This window comes from Zychaea mexicana, assembly GCF_025766255.1.
Source record: "Zychaea mexicana strain RSA 1403 chromosome Unknown BDB00scaffold_13, whole genome shotgun sequence".
Classification (NCBI taxonomy): domain Eukaryota; kingdom Fungi; phylum Mucoromycota; class Mucoromycetes; order Mucorales; family Lichtheimiaceae; genus Zychaea; species Zychaea mexicana.
Window position 1 is genome coordinate 240,371 of NW_026516676.1, and position 19,621 is coordinate 259,991.

The 19,621-nt window shown below is 42.7% G+C and overlaps 7 protein-coding genes across 7 annotated transcripts; 1 reads left to right on the forward strand and 6 right to left on the reverse strand.

Moving 5' to 3' along the window:
- Positions 1 to 119: 119 nt before the first annotated feature.
- Positions 120 to 1,897, reverse strand: BDB00DRAFT_808163 (BCS1 N terminal-domain-containing protein). The gene is made up of 4 exons (XM_053122389.1): positions 1,026 to 1,897; positions 781 to 941; positions 405 to 684; positions 120 to 318 (listed from the first exon to the last, which is right to left on the reverse strand). The coding sequence occupies exons 1-4, from the start codon at positions 1,854 to 1,856 to the stop codon at positions 244 to 246; spliced, it is 1,347 nt and encodes a 448-aa protein (XP_052982903.1). The 5' UTR covers positions 1,857 to 1,897; the 3' UTR covers positions 120 to 243.
- Positions 1,898 to 3,236: 1,339 nt separating this feature from the next.
- On the reverse strand, positions 3,237 to 4,255 carry BDB00DRAFT_101214 (uncharacterized protein). The gene is made up of 4 exons (XM_053116052.1): positions 4,037 to 4,255; positions 3,897 to 3,974; positions 3,750 to 3,815; positions 3,237 to 3,663 (listed from the first exon to the last, which is right to left on the reverse strand). The coding sequence occupies exons 1-4, from the start codon at positions 4,137 to 4,139 to the stop codon at positions 3,359 to 3,361; spliced, it is 552 nt and encodes a 183-aa protein (XP_052982904.1). The 5' UTR covers positions 4,140 to 4,255; the 3' UTR covers positions 3,237 to 3,358.
- Positions 4,185 to 4,932, reverse strand: BDB00DRAFT_808168 (ACT domain-containing protein). Its single transcript, XM_053122390.1, has one exon. It carries the CDS (start codon positions 4,798 to 4,800, stop codon positions 4,372 to 4,374), a length of 429 nt encoding a protein of 142 aa, XP_052982905.1. The 5' UTR covers positions 4,801 to 4,932; the 3' UTR covers positions 4,185 to 4,371.
- A 35-nt stretch (positions 4,933 to 4,967) lies between these two features.
- BDB00DRAFT_808170 (uncharacterized protein) lies at positions 4,968 to 7,817 on the forward strand. Its single transcript, XM_053122391.1, has 13 exons — positions 4,968 to 5,267; positions 5,351 to 5,489; positions 5,558 to 5,666; positions 5,749 to 5,801; positions 5,889 to 6,187; positions 6,253 to 6,328; positions 6,400 to 6,450; positions 6,526 to 6,705; positions 6,791 to 7,008; positions 7,089 to 7,209; positions 7,274 to 7,336; positions 7,416 to 7,533; positions 7,605 to 7,817. Exons 1-13 carry the CDS (start codon positions 5,089 to 5,091, stop codon positions 7,724 to 7,726), a joined length of 1,728 nt encoding a protein of 575 aa, XP_052982906.1. The 5' UTR covers positions 4,968 to 5,088; the 3' UTR covers positions 7,727 to 7,817.
- Positions 7,818 to 8,057: 240 nt separating this feature from the next.
- Positions 8,058 to 9,067, reverse strand: BDB00DRAFT_758028 (kinase-like domain-containing protein; the record flags this gene model as incomplete). The annotated part of the gene is made up of 2 exons (XM_053119026.1): positions 8,058 to 8,726; positions 8,819 to 9,067. 2 exons carry the CDS (start codon positions 9,065 to 9,067, stop codon positions 8,058 to 8,060), a joined length of 918 nt encoding a protein of 305 aa, XP_052982907.1.
- A 454-nt stretch (positions 9,068 to 9,521) lies between these two features.
- Positions 9,522 to 10,518, reverse strand: BDB00DRAFT_808182 (ribosomal protein L6, alpha-beta domain-containing protein). Its single transcript, XM_053122392.1, has 3 exons — positions 10,497 to 10,518; positions 10,292 to 10,312; positions 9,522 to 10,160 (listed from the first exon to the last, which is right to left on the reverse strand). The coding sequence occupies exons 2-3, from the start codon at positions 10,295 to 10,297 to the stop codon at positions 9,600 to 9,602; spliced, it is 567 nt and encodes a 188-aa protein (XP_052982908.1). The 5' UTR covers positions 10,298 to 10,312; positions 10,497 to 10,518; the 3' UTR covers positions 9,522 to 9,599.
- Positions 10,519 to 10,975: 457 nt separating this feature from the next.
- BDB00DRAFT_881954 (CCR4-Not complex component, Not1-domain-containing protein) lies at positions 10,976 to 18,056 on the reverse strand (the record flags this gene model as incomplete). Its single annotated transcript, XM_053128115.1, is given in 20 exon segments — positions 10,976 to 11,141; positions 11,214 to 11,343; positions 11,412 to 12,232; positions 12,316 to 12,689; positions 12,774 to 12,942; positions 13,020 to 13,258; positions 13,382 to 13,687; positions 13,780 to 13,877; positions 13,964 to 14,051; positions 14,143 to 14,250; positions 14,327 to 14,476; positions 14,556 to 14,786; positions 14,876 to 15,015; positions 15,030 to 15,311; positions 15,389 to 15,614; positions 15,695 to 16,618; positions 16,706 to 17,000; positions 17,124 to 17,392; positions 17,502 to 17,699; positions 17,790 to 18,056. The coding sequence occupies 20 exon segments, from the start codon at positions 18,054 to 18,056 to the stop codon at positions 10,976 to 10,978; spliced, it is 5,481 nt and encodes a 1,826-aa protein (XP_052982909.1).
- Positions 18,057 to 19,621: the final 1,565 nt, after the last annotated feature.

A 19,621-nucleotide genomic window follows, 5' to 3' on the forward strand; every position in this document is an offset into this window, starting at 1 on the left:
ATCCAGAACAAATTTGGGAAAGACAGGGGATCAAAGGGAGGCGCTGTATCAATTCTAAATTGTGCCGTAGGATGGTATATTAAAACCCATGTTACATTGCAGCATTAGTCCTTCATTTTGCATGTAGTAATTGCTGCCGCTTTCCTGAGCTTTTACTGCACTTCAGTGGTTGAACGGATCCAAATCTTGTTGAGTCTACATACAGGTCTATTAATTACTTTTTTTTATTATGGTAGCGATTATTTACAGTTGTGTCCAAAGAAGTTCTGCCTGTTCAACCGCTTGTTCAGGCCTGTCCTTGAAATAAACAAAGTGACCCTATAGATGATATATTATCAGAAATTTCTGTTTCCATCCTTTTTATACTGCCAAGAGTACTTTCGTTTAATTAAATTCTAGCTTACCTGAAGGCCAGCAGTGCTAAGTTGTCTATCTTTGACCCGCTCAAAGAACGCATCTTCCAAGTGTTTCATGTCATTGCCATAGAATCGCGAGAACATGCCCCGTATTTGAGATTCTGTAGCATTGCCGAGGTATTCCTTCAAATCCACTCTGCCAGGTCGAATCAATGCTGGGTCGAGATTTTCTACGTGGTTTGTTGTCAGAAAGATAATGCGCTCTTCAGCTGAAGCAACGCCATCCAGCGCGTTGAGGAGGCCACTGAAAGTGATCATTGATTGGTATCTAAAAGAAGACGAACGACAGGCAAAAAAAGTCGTTAGACAACTTGTTCTTCTTCTCCATTATGATATGTCGCTGCCACCAATCCATGTACCATACCCTTGACTATCAGATTGTGATCTCTTTGTGAAAGCTGCATCAATGTCTTCCAGTAACATAATGCTTCGCTCAGGTACATTGCTTAGCAAATGGTTTAGTCGATCGTCCGTCAAGCCACGTTCCGATAGATTTAGGATACAGATATTGTATTCCAATTCTCCCTAGTAGATCGCTCGTCCGTTAGCTCGCAATTCATTTTTTCAATAAATAAATGCAATGTAGTCGAACATAGAAATCAAGCATACCGCAAGAGCTTGGATGAAACTACTTTTTCCTGAACCAGGTGGACCATAAAGTAGATAGCCTCTTCTGTAAGGAATGCCTCGTTCATTGTACCATTTGCCGCTGCCAATAAATGATCGAACGTCGTCCACGATACGTTGTTTAATGCCCCCATCTAAAATTACAGAATCCAGCAATCGTCGACGACGAGGCATTCCAAAAGGACGCCACTCGGGTCCATACGATGTGTAAATAACCGTCTTCCCTTCTTGCTTTTTAAGCGCCATCTCTTGTGCTTCGGACAACAAGTCAGTAAATACATGTCGATCCCGCGAAAGAGTCGTTACTGTGATTGTCTCCCATGGACTTCCGGTAGTCAGATCCATCATTTTTCCATCCCGTTGGCGCTGCACCTTCATCCACACGCCGTGCCAGCGGAAAAAGTGAATACCAGGGCCAGGCACCAGGCCAAAGGTCGTCGATACACTGCCATTGTCGTGCTGCTTATATGAAGTCTCCACAGCTAAATGTTGCATTCGACGCTTTGGTGCTTGATGCGACATCCACTGCAGAAACCATAGATATGACTTGTCTTTGGAGGGAATCTCGAGTGTAACAAGTAGGCGCCGTTGAACGTACGATGCACCAAGCATGAGACCCTGTCGCAACAATGTCAAACCTGCACCGACACCGATCAAGCCAAAGCCTGCTGAAAAGTATGGGTTTGAGGTGATACTGCTGAGGAGACCTGGTTCTTCCTTTTTTATCTGATCGGTAACATTGGGCTGTACTTGTTGATCGCCTGCAACTGCAGGACCGGCCAGGGTGGGCCCTTGGTTTTGCAAAGGCAACATTATAAGGTTCGGTGACAAGGATTTTGCCAGGCAACTTCTCATCCAGCTTGAATTGGCAGCTGAAATCTAAGCACCGCTCAAACCTTTCCACTTTGAAATGTTGCAATCGCCCCTGTTTCTCAGTTATCAGATGCATCAACGTTATGTAACTCTGTGGACAGAATTGCAAGTGCTATCAATAGAGTCTTATACACACGTAGCTTGCGGACTCTACTATAGCGGCAACTTTAACTGTTACTCTTCATCATTGGTTGAGAGAAACCTTACCACACTAAAAGATCTGCCTTTTTGCCAAATATATCGCCAGATTATAGATTACGGCACAAAAAATAAAGACTGATTTCACATCTATTAGTTCTTATAATAAGCTTAGAACAAATGGTACAGAGGCGTTATTCGTTGTAGCAAGCAATGCGTATCTGTTTAGGCGAAAAACATGGAGATTATAATATCGAGGTGCACATATACCTTTTCAATACCAGTAGTTTCGACATTATTTGCACATACATATTAGTTGTGAACTAACGGAATCAGGACAAAGAAGCGAATGTATAAATCTACAAAAAGGACATAGCAAGTGAGCTTAAACTAAAATGCTGATATCGCCCCCCCCGATCAGCACATAGCTGAAGAACGCATCATTATAGGGAAGAAAAAAACCTGATAATACTTTAAAACACCTTACCACAGACTACCAGAACTTCATCCAAAAGCTGGTTGTAGTTTACACAAAGGATATACGTTCGGCTCAATACACAACGCGTTTGATTTTACTAGCACCACACTAATGAACGTACCCATGTCTGCACTTTATAGTAGTGTAAAACTTTAAATCAGACACATAAGCATGATACTACTCCTTTCTTTTTACAATGCGTCTTGTAACATATGCGGTGATGTCAGTCAATAAATGATATACACAAAGGTGCAATAGACTTATTGAATGGAATGCAATAAACATGACGACGGAAACTGGTATATACAATATGGTAAGTAGCACTGGCTTCAAAAGTACCGATGAAAAATTGATACTAATCCGCTACTTCTCAATAATCCTCATGAAACTACATAGCTTCATTAGTCTCTGCGTCTTCTCGGAGATCGGTCATCGCGTCGTCTGTATCTTTGTGATGACCGATCGTCTCTGTGTTGTCTCTTTGCTGAACGATCATCTTTACTATTATGCCTCCTTGGTGACCGATCTTCTCTATGGTATCTTGATGGGGACCGATCGCGCGGTGGTGGTTCGTAATGGCTAGTATGAGAAGTACGTTCCTGATGGCGATGACTTGATGTAGAACTTCTTTTTCGGGGACTTTGACTTCGATGTCTATTACTACTTGTACTTCTTCGACCGGAGGTTCTTCTGGAGGGAGATTGCTTGCGCGCTTCATCACTAAATTGACACCAGTTGTCCGAACGGCGTTGATCATGTGATATATGGTGACCATCACCACGTCCCATTCTTCTGAATGTTTTTTGCAAAGGAAAAAATAAAGGGATTAGTAGTCGATAGCACTAACAAAGTAACAGAAGAGTCTGTTAGCAAGAAGCAGAAGAAAAACTAACGCTGGCCATCGAAATGGTTTATCTCGCGCTCCAAAACGCAGTTGGCCGCTCTCCTTTTTCCCTCCAAATCCACCGCCTAGTCTACGAGGAACCCAGCCTTTCATCCCACGGCTTCGTTCATAGTCGACCAGTATGATGTGGTCGTCTAATACAGCATGATTTGCTTTATCATATGCAGTTCGTGCATTATTCTCGTGCTTGAATGTAATGAAGCTATAACCTTGGGAAGTTCCTGTCACTATAAATTATAGTTTATTTCCCTGGTTAATCGTGTTTTTTTGTTACACGCGCCCATACTTCCAAATCCCACAAAAGCGTACTCACCAAGATTATAGATCAAGCGAATGTGTGTGATTTCACCAAACTGTTCAAAATAGCTACGCAAACTTTCTGACGAGCAGAGTGAATAGTATGTTAGTCATTTTTGAGATGATTGCACGTTCCAAGAAGTTGTCTCTCTCTTTTGTCTACCTTCGGTCGTGTTGAAGTTTAAACGCCCCACATAGATCGTTTTCGCGGGATCACTCGACAGTTCCTTTGGAGGATGATCTAGTGATTTTTTGACTACTATTAAAATTTTACTGAAGTTTTGGACTAAATTACAAACGTACAGTGAGATTGCTGTGCTCGTTTAATAGCATTATCGTGAGGTAAAGCATCGGTGCCATCGATGGATCCTGCTTGAAGCGGATCGTATACTTTTGAGAACCACATAAGAAGCAGTGGTAACACAAAGTCCAATCAGGTTTTTTTAATATAACTGCTTCCTTCCAAACCGCTATGGAGTTATGATACCAGTGTGCAAATTAAGGAAATATTTATTACAAGCAAAAGAAGGATATACACATGGAAAATAAAGAGAGAACGTCAATATTCGTTATTCAGGTCGCAGCAGTAGTTTACATATTTTTACAAGTGAATAATCATGGTTTCTCGGAGACACACTTTATAAAATGACAGACGATCCAGGTTTAAGAGTAATACCGTCTTGTCGATTCAGTACACCCATCGCCTTTTCCAGCATTTCTTCTTTGACAAGAACGTAGTCGGTGTCAAAGGTGCTTACGACATATACGGGAATCTTGTTATCACGCAACGGATCAACAATGCTAGCAAGAATACCCACAAGTCCAAAATCCATCTGTGCATCCACCTGAAAGCATCGCCACCCCAGTTCACTTTTGTTGGCTGTAGAGACAATTGATCCCTGCAGTGTCGCCGGCTGTTGTGCTGGGCAAAGCAAAGAAACTTCGCTGGTCGTTTTAGAGAGCGTATACCACGGCAATTCGTTCAGCCATTCTGCTGGAAAGCGATAATCCCGGTCGAATTGGTATATGCCAAATTCGTCGGGCAGAATGAGTAGAGAAATCGTCATTTGAGAGTGAGCAATGGGGACTAAAATCGAGAAAAGAAGTGCTGTTGGTTGAGGTTCTGTCTGAAAAGACCGTTTCTGTGGAAAATGTGGTCGCCGGCAGTACGTTCAGCCGCTTATAGCCAGCAGTATTTGGGCAACAGCAAAAAAAAGCTGCGTTTTACGGGAAGTTTGCTTTCTTTTTTATTTTGAGCTTCTTGATCACTGTCTCGCTCACCCACTGTACACGCTGTACGAAAATCCCCTACACAGCTATTTTCCCCTTCCTTTGACCCACATGATCTTTCAAGGATGCCGATTCAAGCACCTGTTGCCGAGCAAACAGCAGCGACAACCGCGAATCGATACTCTGAAACCCACTCAATCAACAACGGCAGTTCCACGTTGAAAAAAATCAAAGTTGAATCGACAAACGACACCAACGAAGGCCAAAATGCTGAAGGGCCGAACGCTTTAACGAAAAACGAAGAGTATGCTTAGCGACCTGTGCGGTCGAGACTGAATCAGGACTGATGCGATCTCTTTCTCACCTTGACAAAATATTATATGATAGCTATCAAAGCACATTGAATGCTTTGAATCTCCTACACCACCAGTTGAAAAAAGCAACTAAAGATATTGAAACGCTTAACAAATTGAAAAGAGAAGCGCTCGATAATCCATATGACTTTTTGGTCGATCTCAAAGAAAAGGTATGGTACGGAAGTCTACCTGAAAATATAGCATGCCATATCTTATGTTTATTCTTTCATTCTAATAGAAATCATCTAAACGTCGCGTACCAAAACTACAAAAAATCGCATCCGTCCCTACTATTGACTGGTCCAAATATCGATTTCTGCCTGACAGTCGTATTGCAGAACAAACTGGTAAAATTTTATTTTATATTATTAAATGTTTCATTCTTGTTAAAAAACGTGAACTGTGCTAAACAGGACATATGTTATGTAGCATATCTCGCTGCTTTGGCACAAAATATCAACAAACCATCACCAGCATATCGGGTAAGGCGGTGATAGCGGGGATATTAATGTATTCTAAAAAGTTAACTTTGCATTTGTATGGAAACCTAACGCGGTACTATTACATAGAATATCTTGGATCATGCCGGTCCATTTTATCGACAAGAACCAAATTCACCATCCGGTACAGTGAGCTATTTACAACGAGAGACAGCAAGAGTGGCTCGTACAGTTAGAGAACTACCGTCAAGGGCAGGATCGGTTTCTGATGGATCTGATCGAGAATCGGATGATGAAGGACCCAAAAACAATTCTGGCGCTGTTGGACAAGGTAAAGGAAAACGAAGGACATCAGTAGCACAGGGTGGCACAATCACACCTAGCGAACCAGCAGAAAGTGTAGCCATCATGTGGAGACCAAGTCAAAGGTAAACAAATTTGTCTTGCAGTTTTCATGAGTTTCGCAGTCGACTTATCAATACATGTGCGTTAGCGCTACTCCACGACTTCCCTTGCCTACGAATGATTCGGATGGGATCGATGAGATGCTGCTGGAACATGATATGGAGGTAAAATCTTGCGATTATGCATATACCTACGTGTATGTTGGTTCCCGTGTTAATGCCGTGTTACCTTTTAGCTGGAAACCAGGGCTCCGACATATAATCAACCATGGTCCGATGAGGAACAGGTAATTGTACAATTGGATTTCAGTTATCTTTATAGTTATGTGTACACCTGCTCTAATAATAAAACGGTATTATAGCGTCGATTGGAGGAACTACTAGAAATCTATCCTGATGAACAGGTGCAGGCTCAACGGTTCAACAAGATATCGAAGGCACTAGGGACACGGTCGGCAAGACAGGTGGCGAGTCGTGTTCAAAAATACTTTATAAAACTAGCCAAATTAGGTTTACCTGTTCCTGGGAGAGTTTCTATTCCAGTAAGTTTTTTATGCTCTCATTGGAATATAGATGAGGAAAAATGTAGTTCTGTTTACTGAAAGATTTCATTCATTATCATTATAGCCATCTTCAACAACCAAACATTCGCGAGGTGGTGGCAACAGGCGGGGTAAAATTTCCAAAGTGAAATCGAGAGGTGGCTCCTCTAGTGCTAGTAGTAATAGTACTGCCAATACTGCTGCCGCTTCCGCTGCTTCTGTAGCAAGGACCGCAAAACCAGCAATGCGAACTTCCGGTGCGGGATATAACACTATGGTCTCTGGGGGTATCACGAACACTAGGTATGGAAAAAGGGCTAAGGAAAGGAAAGGAACAAGCATCGTGATTGACATATTAATCAAGTGAAGAAAATGTTATGCAGAATTTCAGGAGCGCATTATTTGACCACGCATGGACCACCTTCTGCTCTGATGTCTGATGATGAAGATAGCGATGTAAAACAAGCGATGCTGAACGCTACTAATCCAAAAGCGGCAATTCAGGTAACTTAAAAAGCGTAGACATGAATATGTATGTCGTGTACTAATATGCCGTATCCATAATTAGCAAGTGGAAGGCACGGGTGGCGATCCATTATCCAGTGCATCGATTATACATGAAGGATATGCTGTAAGTAATGATAACTATAGTAGTATGCTTACTAGACTTTTGTAACGTGTGATTTACACATGTATTATATATCCTCTAGTGTGATGGATGTGGTACGGAACCGATTGTGGGCGTACGGTACAAGTGCACAGTTTGCGATGTCAGTGAAGAGATTGATCTCTGTAGCAAATGTATGGCAGCAGGCACTTTCCAAAACGGTATGTTTATTACTACTTTAGGCTATATATACTGCTATTTGTTGTATATTGATGAAACCTTTTGAGTGTAGATCACCATACACCGGATCATCCTTTTGAGGCTATCCATGTAGCCAATCCGCTTCCGTACTATGCTGATAATGATTATGCCCCGAACGAATATTTGGGCGAATACAGTTATCTTGGCCTCTAGTACCATCAGCAATAGTAATACTAGTAATTGTGTTGCATATATGTATATATTGTGTAGAATAATAGTAGCTTATAAAAATGACATATTCAGGGCATACATTCCATATTCAGGGTGCTTAGGAGGAGGGGGAGGTGGGTATACGAGCTTTGCGATTTGTCGTGCTATACATACATAAAAGTGAATGAGTGGCTCAAGTTCTTGGGAGAACGGGGGTTTGGCGTAATGCAAAAAAGGAAAAGAAGAGAAAATTCAAAAATGAGCACTATCACTATGTTTTAAACATACATAATAGTGCCTGTTGCTTATGTGTAAAGACAGTTAAATTGTATGCTTATTGCATCGCACTATGATAATGCATGCGGTTTGCAAGGTCTATTCCGTCACGACAAACCATGGTCGATTTGCACCAGCCATCTGTAGCGAGAATATCGTCAGCAGAAATCCGGGATTGCACATTGATGTCGAGCATACGATACAATAGGCCCTGAGGACCTGACGGTATGTCGGTAAACAAAACAAAATTTCCTTGGCATTTCAAAAACTCGCGGTAACCGGCATCACTTGGGGACGCTTGTTTCCACGGCAACCCATTACGGTATACACAATACAGAACGATCCCAGCACTCCAAATATCTGCAGCATCAAGTCGTGTAATGTTAACTGCTGAGTAAGTGCCCGAGTCTACTGTTCTTTTGCCTGTCAAAAGCAGCTCAGGAGCTATGTATGGAACCGAGCCGACTTTGTGCACATTCTGCTCCCAAGGCAGCACTGAAGTATTGTCATATGGCGTACGAAACACAGTAGCAGATCCAAAGTCAGCAATCTTGAGCTGACCCCGTGCAGTCCATAACAGATTCTCGGGTTTCACGTCACGGTGTGCAACGCCTAGCGAATGCAAATGTGAAAGGCCACGGATCAATTGCCTGAAACAACAGGCGCGTTCATATTCGCTATTCATCCTGCCATCCTTAATGCACTCAAATAAATCGCCTCCATTACACTAGATTCAGAGAAAGCACAGCGGATATGTATACTTAGTACAATGCAGATAGTTAAGAATACACTTTGCATGAAAGATGTCTGAATACATACATATTCCATTACTGTGCAGTATACATCCTCCTTCAGCACTAAATCTAGCGTCGTCACGATGTTGGGATGGGAACTAACCGACGAGGCGATACAGTACTCGCCTGCAATGCGTTTCATGTAGTCTTTAGCGCTCTCGCTACGTCTGCGTTTTCGAAATCGTTTGACAGCGTAGACCTTGGCGTCGCGTTTATAGATCAACACCGTGCTGTTAGATCCTTCGCCTATTCGGCCGCATGATTCGCCATACATTTCGACTGTTTTGCGCGTTTTGTTCTTGATAGAACTGACAGGTAGTGCAGAAACGTCACTGTTGCGCAAACAATTCCAAGAACGACTTGGTGTCGGCGAAGGGGGTTGCTGACAAAGAGCTGTAACGGTTGCCGATAACTTCTGCTGCCAGCGATCATCCCTCGACGACGTTGGCGACGGCGACGGTGACGGCGGGTCAGTCATTAAAGGAAGGATGAATTGGTCGCAGAAAGTACAAAGAAAAGGGAGTTCGGGGGAGAACGGCTTGTCAGAGACAGCAACAAGAATCCTTCCCTATCTCGCCAGAGCCAGAAAAGAACACGTATAAATAGCAGATTTTCAAAGTTATACTACATTAGGCTCCAAGTAGAAAATGAAGCACAGCTGCCCAATAGCACAAAGCACGCTTTTTTTTCACGACCCTGTCGTACAAAATCCCAATATAAACCCTTCATGACAATATAGAAAAACAAGAGAATTTATTTTTCTTTCAATACAAAAACATTGAGGTGTTTTTATATCAAAAAAACATTTACTCGGTTTCGAGAACGTTACGCTCAGAAACGTAGATACCGTCCAAGAACTTACGGATATCCTTGTTCTTGACGCGGCACATTTGCTGGATGTCAGCAGCAGACTGAGAGACGTTCTCAAGATCGTTGCCAGTGATGATCAATTCGTCCTTCTGGGCCTTGGAAGCCTCGCAGTGGACACCCTCACGCATCTTGACGTTGAACACGACCTTTTGACCCAAGAAGTTACGGATCTCGACAGCATTGCCCTCGTTGTTGATAATGACGTTGATGGGAAAATGTGCGTATACGTAGCGCATCTTGTATTGGAAGCCCTTGGTGACACCGGTGATCATGTTGTTGACAATCGAACGGACAGTGCGAATGGCAGCAACGTGCTTACGAGCACCGTGGTAGACGACGAAGCGAAGCTTGTTCTTACCATCGAACTTCATCTCAATGTTCAAGTGACGAAGGTTCTTGGTAAGCTCACCGCGGGGACCCTTGACGGTCACGACGCGAGACTTGACGTTAACAGTAACACCCTCGGGAATAGCGAGTTCGTCGTCCTTGTAAATGTCCTGTAAAGATCATAGGCACAAGCACAAAAAGTGCAAAAGTCGATTAAGTTCCTTTCCTTCACGAGAAAACACACACTCTAGCTATGTTGGTTTTGCTGATTGTAACACTCAAAAACTGAAAGAAGCTGTACCTTCATGGTCGATTAAATTCCCTGTTCATTTAAAAAAAAAGGGAAATTGAGTAAGTATTCGAAAAAAAAAGTATCCATCCATTACATCCATGACTCGACATCTCTTCATCCATCCACCGATCCATCCATCTACGTATGCGATTGTCCATCCATTTATCCTTTCAGGCCCTTGGATCTATCGTCCATATTTTCGATAGCTACTTACCAAATATCACACGGGGCAAAAGAGGTCGTTCATGGTTCGGCATCGTCGACCAGCAATAGCCTTTCCTGACAAAATAACTCCGCTTGAAAAAAAAGGAAGAAGTGTCGTAGGTTGAAGGAATTAAACCATCCTGAAGGAACCCATTTCCCCCTCTCACGACGAAACAACAAGCATCACTCTTCGTTCGATGGTAGCATTACATTGGAATACAAAGGTGACGATAATGTTTATTATATGCAAATCTTATTATGAAACAGATTACAGAGCCTCAAAATATCGCAAATGCTATGCTCTATGCTTTGTGCTTGTGTGAGTGAATTTGTGTGTATAATGGTACAGTGTGCGTGCTGTTGTGGCAATGATAGTAGTATGATAGTGAGCCATTTATGCTCTGTGTTTGACGTATCTATTAAGGTGCACAATAATTAGGTGTAAGTCGTTGGTTGCACATTGACGTCAACATACACTCTGAAACGCATTTAGAGAAATAAATACCTCGAAACATTATCGAATAGCCGTTCAAAATCAGGTGCTGCGTGGATGAAGTTATGCTGCCAAAAGTTTGGAGTACTCAGCAGTTCAATAAAAGTAGCAAGCAAACCCCAAGGATGGGGACGATTCACAATCAATCGTTCCAATAGAACTCTGGAAAAAGAATTTTTTGTTCATGAGGAAAACGTTTGTTCTTCTATGGACTAAGAGAAAGATGAGACTTACCTGGTGATATTTTCCTTGACATCTTCGGCTTGAGTAGCAAAGAGATGGAGCACCACGGTGCGGAAAAAGTAAGTATGAGTATTTGGATATCTCAATTGATCAACAATTGTATTGAGAAGCAGATATCGCCCTTAATAACGGATAGAGCTAAAGTTAGAAAATGACATTACGTATCAAACATACATTATTTTCATTTACCTTGCGGGGACATTTGCTCTAGCAGGTATATATACACCAGCACAGCTGGGTTCGAGCCGATATTTTCGTATGAAATACTGTCGGCTTCGATCGTCTGTACGCCGAGGAATAAGACCAAAGCCTCCATACGGTCAGCATGATAGGGCACAGATGCATCAGGATCAGTAGACTTGCTAAGGTCCTTCTTCAAAAATTGTAGTGCCTCGTCAACGAAGGACATGTTGTCGTCTTCTGTTCTGATTGCCACGTCATTGCCTTGAAGATACCGAACTGCTTGTGATTTGATTAGTTCTGTTTGGCCGCTGCTATTGATGTCACCGTCAGCGTCGCTATCGTCACCATCCACATCGGTAGTAGTACGTGAAAGCAATTTAACATAGTCTGTTGAAATGTCCGGGTTCTCGTTGTATTCGGGTAATCCATCCAGTTCCATATCCGGCGCTGAGGGATCCGGTAAGCGCATGGTTCTTGGGAAGGCACTTAAAATCAAATTGCGAATTTGCACACAGCTGTATGGAATCACCGTAACAAATTCCATATAATAATGGCTGAGGAACTCGGGAAAATCATGCAACAGCACGACTAATGTACGCAGTGTGCTGCGATAAAACAGCTGAGCGGACTGTGCACCAAGACCGCCTTCATCGACGATCATGCCCAAAAAGTCGAGCAAGACAACGATAAGTTTACGGCAAAGTTTCCAGCGTTCCGGATCGCTACCGGCCAGAAGGTCAGAGAGCAACACACGGTGGGAAATAAATTGCAGCCAGGAGAAAGCAAATCCAGGCAATACAGTAGGTCTGATGCTGTAGAGAATTTCACTAATGAAAAGGACGCGACAACATATTATCAGAATTTGGCTGCTCAAAGAACAAATGATTCGAATAATGAACTATTTTCTTACCTGAACGACACCACCGGATTAAGGGCAGGTGCCTTCTTGCTCACTTCGATATAGGATGAAATAAACAAGCGAAGGAAAGGTCGTTGGTCAAATTCGCGTCCTTGGACTTCATGACAATGAGCAAGCAGCAAAACGCAAACCGACAAGGCATCGGTTAGAAGTTTCGCTGCAGCTTCCGGATGACCCTTCTTGGTTGCTTGAACCGAAACCATACAAGCAACAAGTTTTGCGACAGAGTCAGTCGATTCCTTCATTCGCGCTTGCTGTGGCAGCGGTAAGGTACAGAACGTCAGATATTGCTGGATTGATGTTTGGATGCATAATCTCAAGAATGCACTTTGCTTTTCTTTACTAGCCGTGATCTTCTTCAAAATCTATTAGTAGGCATATGCCCCTATTAGCACTGTGATATCTCACTATTTCGTGTCTCTGACATATATTACTAGTTTTATTCTTACCTGAGAAGCGAATGAATCCAACATAGCTTCAGATGACAACGGATGTAGGCAAAATCGTGTCCATTCGGCCAACATCATCCTCAATTCCAAATAATCCAGTCCAGAGCTTTTAACGCGCATGTATGGTTTCTCATATTGAGCTCGTAGATCTGAAATAACAGTGAGAACTCTATCAAAAGACATGTTAGTATTTATAATGATTTTACTGAGTAACCCCTACATTTGCTATGCATTTTGCAAACTTACGAAGGAGGTGCTTCTCCGTCATGAACCAGTTGATTCAAAGCTGCAACCGTCAGAACATGATCTTCCAAAACTGAGTCTTGATTGTTTGCAAGTAGACAAAGTCGTATCAGTGTTGCTGCATAATCCATAACACCGTCGGCCTTGGCACGAATCAATCGAGATAACTGAATATCGTATTCTTCCATCGGTATCAAGTCATAAGACATACACATTGCAGTTACTTGGGCATTATATTTGCGCTGCGGTAACAAAGTTAAAAAGAAGCACGGTATAAAAAAGATTGATTAGAGCGGAAGGCCACAAACATATACCTCAAAGTAAGCGCTTATTGCAATCTCATTCCGATTTGATCTTTTACTAACCTCGTCATCAGCATACATGAGCCAGCCGATCACCTCTTTAGCAATTATGGGATATAGCTCGAGAATGATTTGCAGTAAGACGGTGTATGCCTCGAGTGTAACCAAGTTGTTACTCTCATAGAGAGCCAAAGCAACCTTTTCAGTAAACGTTTGCATGTGTTGGGCCGGTATACCGTTGTCGCGAAGGAACATGAAAAGTTGTCGCAAAAACTGATAAAGGTCATGGTCTGGGGGAAGCTCTTTGAATTTTTGTACGTTGGCGCTGGATGCTTGTCGAACATAACGGTCCATCTCTGCCAGTAATGCCTAGATACAAAGAAAGTACATGATGCACAACTGAGTATTACTAATCATCTTTACTATTCACTTAGCATGTACAGTTAGCAATGAAGGGTTACCTCCGACTTTACGTCCGAACTGCCAGCACCGCCAGCAACAGCACCATTATCATGACGAGGAGAAGTAACTGATTCTCCTGGTGATCTCGACGGATGATCTATTCATATAATAACAATAACCGTCGACCGTTGTCAGAATAAAGAAGCATAAGTCTTTCCGTGACTTATAGATCAAAAAACGTACTGCCCACTAAGCCATTATCAGGAAAATTTGCAGCTCTCGCTTCAGTTGCATGAATCGGCAACTGGTCAAATGCATCATAAACATGCATCTATAGTCATTGTAGGTAATCACAACATATGGTTATATATTAAGCACAATATATACGAGCGAACAAGCAGAAGTGACAACAAGAAACATACCTGTTCCGGATCAAGGCTAGAGTTCGGTCGCAATGCCTCTGGTAGACTGATATTGTGTGGCGATCCTTGGAAGCTCAGTACATCAAAATAAGGGGCCCGGATTTGTTGCTAAACATAAAGAAATTAGGTTATTTGTATTAGCTTAAAAGCAAAAGGCTGGCAAAGTAGAAGCGTGTTATCATACCTCTCTGTGCACTCGTCGGCTGTTGTACGAAGCAGCAATCACCTTATCAACTTCATTAATAGCACGCATTTGGCCAAGTTGATCAACAAACGCTTCCATTAAATCCATATTATCCAAAATCACGGATCCGCCAATTTCATCTGCAGCAGCCTATATTTTTTTCAAAGACATTAGTTTTACAGTTCATGTATATGTTCTTTTTGAAATGGTGCTTTTTCCTTTGCGGTACCTCTGGAAGCTGAATTTGAGAAAACTGTGCCCGAATTGTATTGATGATGCTATTACACAACGGCTCTTTACAAGTTGCCACTGACAGACTGCCAGCCAATGTGCCCACCATTCTGTGTGCTGCCCGTTTCAGCTTCATCTCATCGGAATCTGTGGCAAAGTCCTTTAATACAAGGTGTCTTGCAGAAGTGCATGCGATGTTCGCAGCTGTTGCAATAGCCGGGGATGCGACCTATGTGATAGTATAAGTTACGTTTAGCAATAGTGACATTGTAAATGCAAGTTTTTCTCATTGTTGTCGCTAATAATAATGCAAGTTACCTTTTTATAGGATTCTGAAATAGCATTGAACACAATTCTCTTGGTGATTGGTTGCTGTTCAAAGGTATGAAGCACAGAAGGGCTGAACTGCAGTCTGGTCATTAAAGATGACACGTCGATATTGAAGGGTTTCTCTTCATCTACAGAGATATACCATTGGTAAATACTAATGAAAATATCGTATCTTTTTGCGAGATTTTGATGATACCTCCGGGCCAAATCCGTTGATCATCGTCACGAATATCATCAAGCTTGGCCTGAAAAGGAGCAGGTACGCTTGTTGACATTTGCGACAATATTTGAGGCTGCTCATGCTCTGCTTCTATGCCGTTGAGACCAGGAGGGCCAGGCTGTTGTTGTTGCTGCTGCTGCTGCTTCTGCAGTCGCTGTTGCTGCTGTTGTTGCCTCTCTTCTAGTAATGCTGTAGGCTCAATTTCTGTATGTATAGGAATGTCAGTAAAGCGTATATGCAACTCCTCCCTTGCTTCCTTTTTCCTGAATATATCAGTTTACCATTTAAGTCCAAGTTTAGTGTCTTGTATAAAAGTTCGATCTCGAACTTTAGATTCAAACGTAAATCTTCATGCCAGTAGAGTTCTGCCAACAGCTTCAATATCCTCATCAGCCATGGATTTGGTGGTTTGAATATCTTGCTTTCTTGGGCTTCTTGTAGTACTTTGCACGTTAAAGGAATGGCAAGAATGAGCTTGTTACGGTCATATGCATCCAAAAGCAAATCCTAATACACCCGTCATGCGTTTTTGAGTATGTGTGCATATATCAGCTGGGTTTCACAGATGGTCATTTTTGCATTTTTACCTTGAAGGACAAATCTTTGTGACGAATAGGTTTATTCTTAGCAAGCGTCATCCGTCCGAGCCAGCTGCCCAAGGCCTTGAGGGCATTACGATCGGTTTGGGATGCGGGAGTCCCTTCTGCGTGGAGTAGAATCTGTATGTTCTTGTATGTTTCCTCCACAACCATGTCACAGAGGGGTGGTTTCTCTAGCGTCTTGAGCAGCGAAGCATAAAGCTCGTGGTTATTCCGTTCCTGCGTCACTCGACGCACCACAAGATAGTGACTGAACCAACCCCATGCAGGTTCCTCCAGAAGCGGATCCACCTGCGCAACCTTGTCTTCCAGATTACTTAAGGAAAGGTTATTGATAGCGAACGCAATTTTCTCTTGCACGTCAGATGGTGGTGGAGTATACGTGTTTGAATTGGGTGACGATGATGCTTTTTCCAGCAAAACGCTGCCAGCTTGTTGTTTCATACCGGGGCTGCTGATGCCATTGTTATCGACTTGCTGTTGTCTTGCTTGTTTCTGTTCTCTTGCTGCTATCGTTGTTGCCGAAGAAGAGGCATTGGTCCTTTCAGACACAGATGGCGAGTTCAAGATCCTTCCTTCGCTATCGATGTTAGCCGTGCTTGCAAGGTGCTGTAGAGTAGTCGCGATACTGTCCATAACAGGTGGGTATTCTCTGAGGCCGGCAATCTTGGATAGCAGCATGGTATATTGCGGCCATTCGGACAAGCGGTTTCGGAACTGTGCCAAAGCAAGCACGCCAAAATTGAACATTTTTGTGCCAAGTGGGTGATTCAATGCGTCGAGTACGTGTTTGAGCGCGAGACGTAGTAACGAGAATGAGATCAGATGTCTGTCTATCAATAAACCGAATAATTTGCCCGTAACAGCAAGCTCGTGGTCGGGATACTGGTTAAAGAACCGTGCTTCGTCAAGCTAGTAACAGATGCATAGTATACATTAGGTTTAGAATGCTCTTTACCGTTGCCCTGTGCTGTTTAATCTATTACAGCTATACATTACCAAGGTATGCACAGTGCAGGAGAAAAAATCCACTTGCTTAGGATCCTTTGAATCATGACAAGCATGGAGCACAGTGATGAACTGTTCGGCGGACAGTTCGGCAGTATACAGTCGCTCAAAATAGGATCGGACCATGTCTTCGATCTCTGCGGATGGATCGCTATTCATGTCAGGACCGTATCCAGGCGGTAACGAGCGCTCTTCAGAGGGACTGTCATCGTCCAGCTGGGAAAGCATCTGAGAATAAAACTGCATAATTTTCCAGAGTTTCTCGCCTTCTTGTTGAGGAAGAGGACTAGAAAAATCAAAGCGAAATGTGCAAAAGTTGTCAGCAGGCCACATGACCCTGATATCATGCGAGCTTTTTCATCGTCCATGTCTCCACAGTAAATTCCCAGCATAGTAGACAGTAGCAAACCTTTCTGATAAGACACGGAAAAAGATTCGAACGATGCCTTTAGACAAATGCACTGATGCCACATTGCTGCCTCCTTGAGAATGGCGAACCATTTCATCGGTGCACTTTTTCTCCAGGAAGTCGATACATGCAACTGCAAACGGTGCACCATCTTCGCTAAGTCGTTCTGTCAACCATTTCGCTAAGTTCAGATTTTGTCTCCGAGCAGCAAGAGCCGCCAGATCAAGTGTGAAAAATGGTACGTCGGCATGTAATATATGAACCAAGATCTAACCATGGTACATAATAATTGTAAGCATATGTGATGGTTTAAAGCCATATGTTCTCGATTCTCTTTTGATTTTAACGCGCAACAACTTTTTTCATTCCCATTTATACCTTTGCTTCCTGTGCAATATCAAGAATTCGTGGCACTGAAGTCGGATCCTTCTTGTACATGTCCAAAAGCCCTTCGAGCAGTAACGTTGGTTGAACGCGCCATAAAATCGATATCACCAACGAAGTATTTGCGTGGCCGATCAAGAAAATGCTGAGCAGCTTGATCAATAAATCTCGATGTAATCCACTTCTAATTGGCTTTTGCGAGAAATACTTTCAAGTTAGCGAACAAAAGCACGCGAGTCGAGCATTTGAAATGATATTGGAACTATGCAAAGATATACTAACCTGTAATTGAGCAAGTCCGAGTAATAGTAATTCTGGAGTTTGAAGTGTCAATCGATCCAACAACACGCGTACATCATCACTAGTCGAAGTCTCTGCAAGATCCAAGATTGCACCGATAATCTCGACGCAATTCAATTGGGATGCTGCTAACCGGATTGCTATTGGCCGTACCGATACATGTAAGCCCATGATGTGCACAGGTCGGATAACGTTGGTCGTGGTCGGATTGTTGGCTAAATCCAAGAGATCGATAGGCGCGCACAACATATGATACAATATACTCAATTGACCTCGGACATTCTGCCATGGTCTAAAGAATGCATGGACTGGGAATGGTTCGATATTGGCTTTGCCCTGGTTATCAATTAAAGTTGGGTAAAGGCGCAGTTAGTTGATTTTTGCATGATTTCATTATGAAAAGAAATGAAGCATTCTATAACGTACACGTTGGCTATAGTTCCATGCATCCACAAGGATCTTGAGACCCGGCTGATCATAGACTACCATATCAGCTTGATCTAACTTGACCATGACTGATGCCCAATTCATTGAAGGGTTCTAAATAGCAGTACGGTCATCGATATAAATGTGAGAATGACAAATTCTTCCCGAACCCTACCTCTTTTTCCTGATCCTTCTGTTCCCCTCACCCCTCTCCTCACGCCCCTCCGGCAACCCCTCCTCCGAAAACAGCAAACCAACAAATTAAATAATACAATGACATACTATATTCCTGACGGCCTCTACAAAGTTGCCAATTTCCCATTTTTGTCCTTCGTTGGCGCCCGGTAAACTTGAGTGCGTACGCACCATCATTGTCAGTACTCGCGCAACGGCATCTTCTTGTACGTAATCCACACTTATAGCCACGACCCGCATGGCATTGTCAATCGTCATTGTAGATGCGTAACCCGCTTCAAATAATGCTTTACTTAAAGCAAAAGTGTCGACTTGTTGTGACATTGCTCTTTTTCTTTTGTAATTTGTCTTTTTGGTATAAGTCTCTCTAACTGGTTGTCGGTTGCAATTAATGTTTTGTAAGTCGTTATCGTTCGCACTGAAGACAGCGTTTTCGAGATTTGGTAGTTGTCCACACCCAAGGGAGGTAAAAGAGAAAAAAAAAGAGTTAGGAACCAACGATTAGCTTTCCGAAACTTTCTTCGTTGAAATAAGGGCAAAGGAAAAAAAAGGGATCATCCGTCGGCTGTTTTTATTAAATCCACTTTTTCAGATCCTTCCAGATATAAAACTAGCGACTCACACAGTAACCTTCTTTAATCAGTGTTTGATTAACAGAGCAATAGAAAGATGATTGCAAAGAGAGGGAAGAAAAAGCGAGGCAAAGGAGGGAAGGAGTTCTTTAAAGCGCGTGGTGCGTGGTCAACCAAGAAGGTCGTGACTATCCTTAATGCAACTGCGACAGGTGTGTGCGTCCTTTCATAATTTTGTGTTTCCCAGGCCACGGCTCATACTCTTCTTTCATTTTTATTTGATGGCGGTCCTTGATTTAATACAAGCATAGATGTTGTAAAGCACTTATTAGGCAGACATGCACCCTTCTGGAATTTATCCTTAGCATGTCATATGCATAAGGAACTCGGGACACAAGTAACTGGCTTACGATCCACTAGTGGTTAGTAGCAGTAGCAGCACCGTTCTCCAGACGGGTCCCTTCGCATCATTCTATGTCATACAGCAAATTTGAAACGTAACTGTAATATGAAACATGCAAATGTTGTATGTTGGATGGTAGCTGCATTTTAAGCTACGTAATTAAGCTACTTTTGGACCTTTTTCTTATGCTTACACCGATGATGTGTGAGCACTTAACA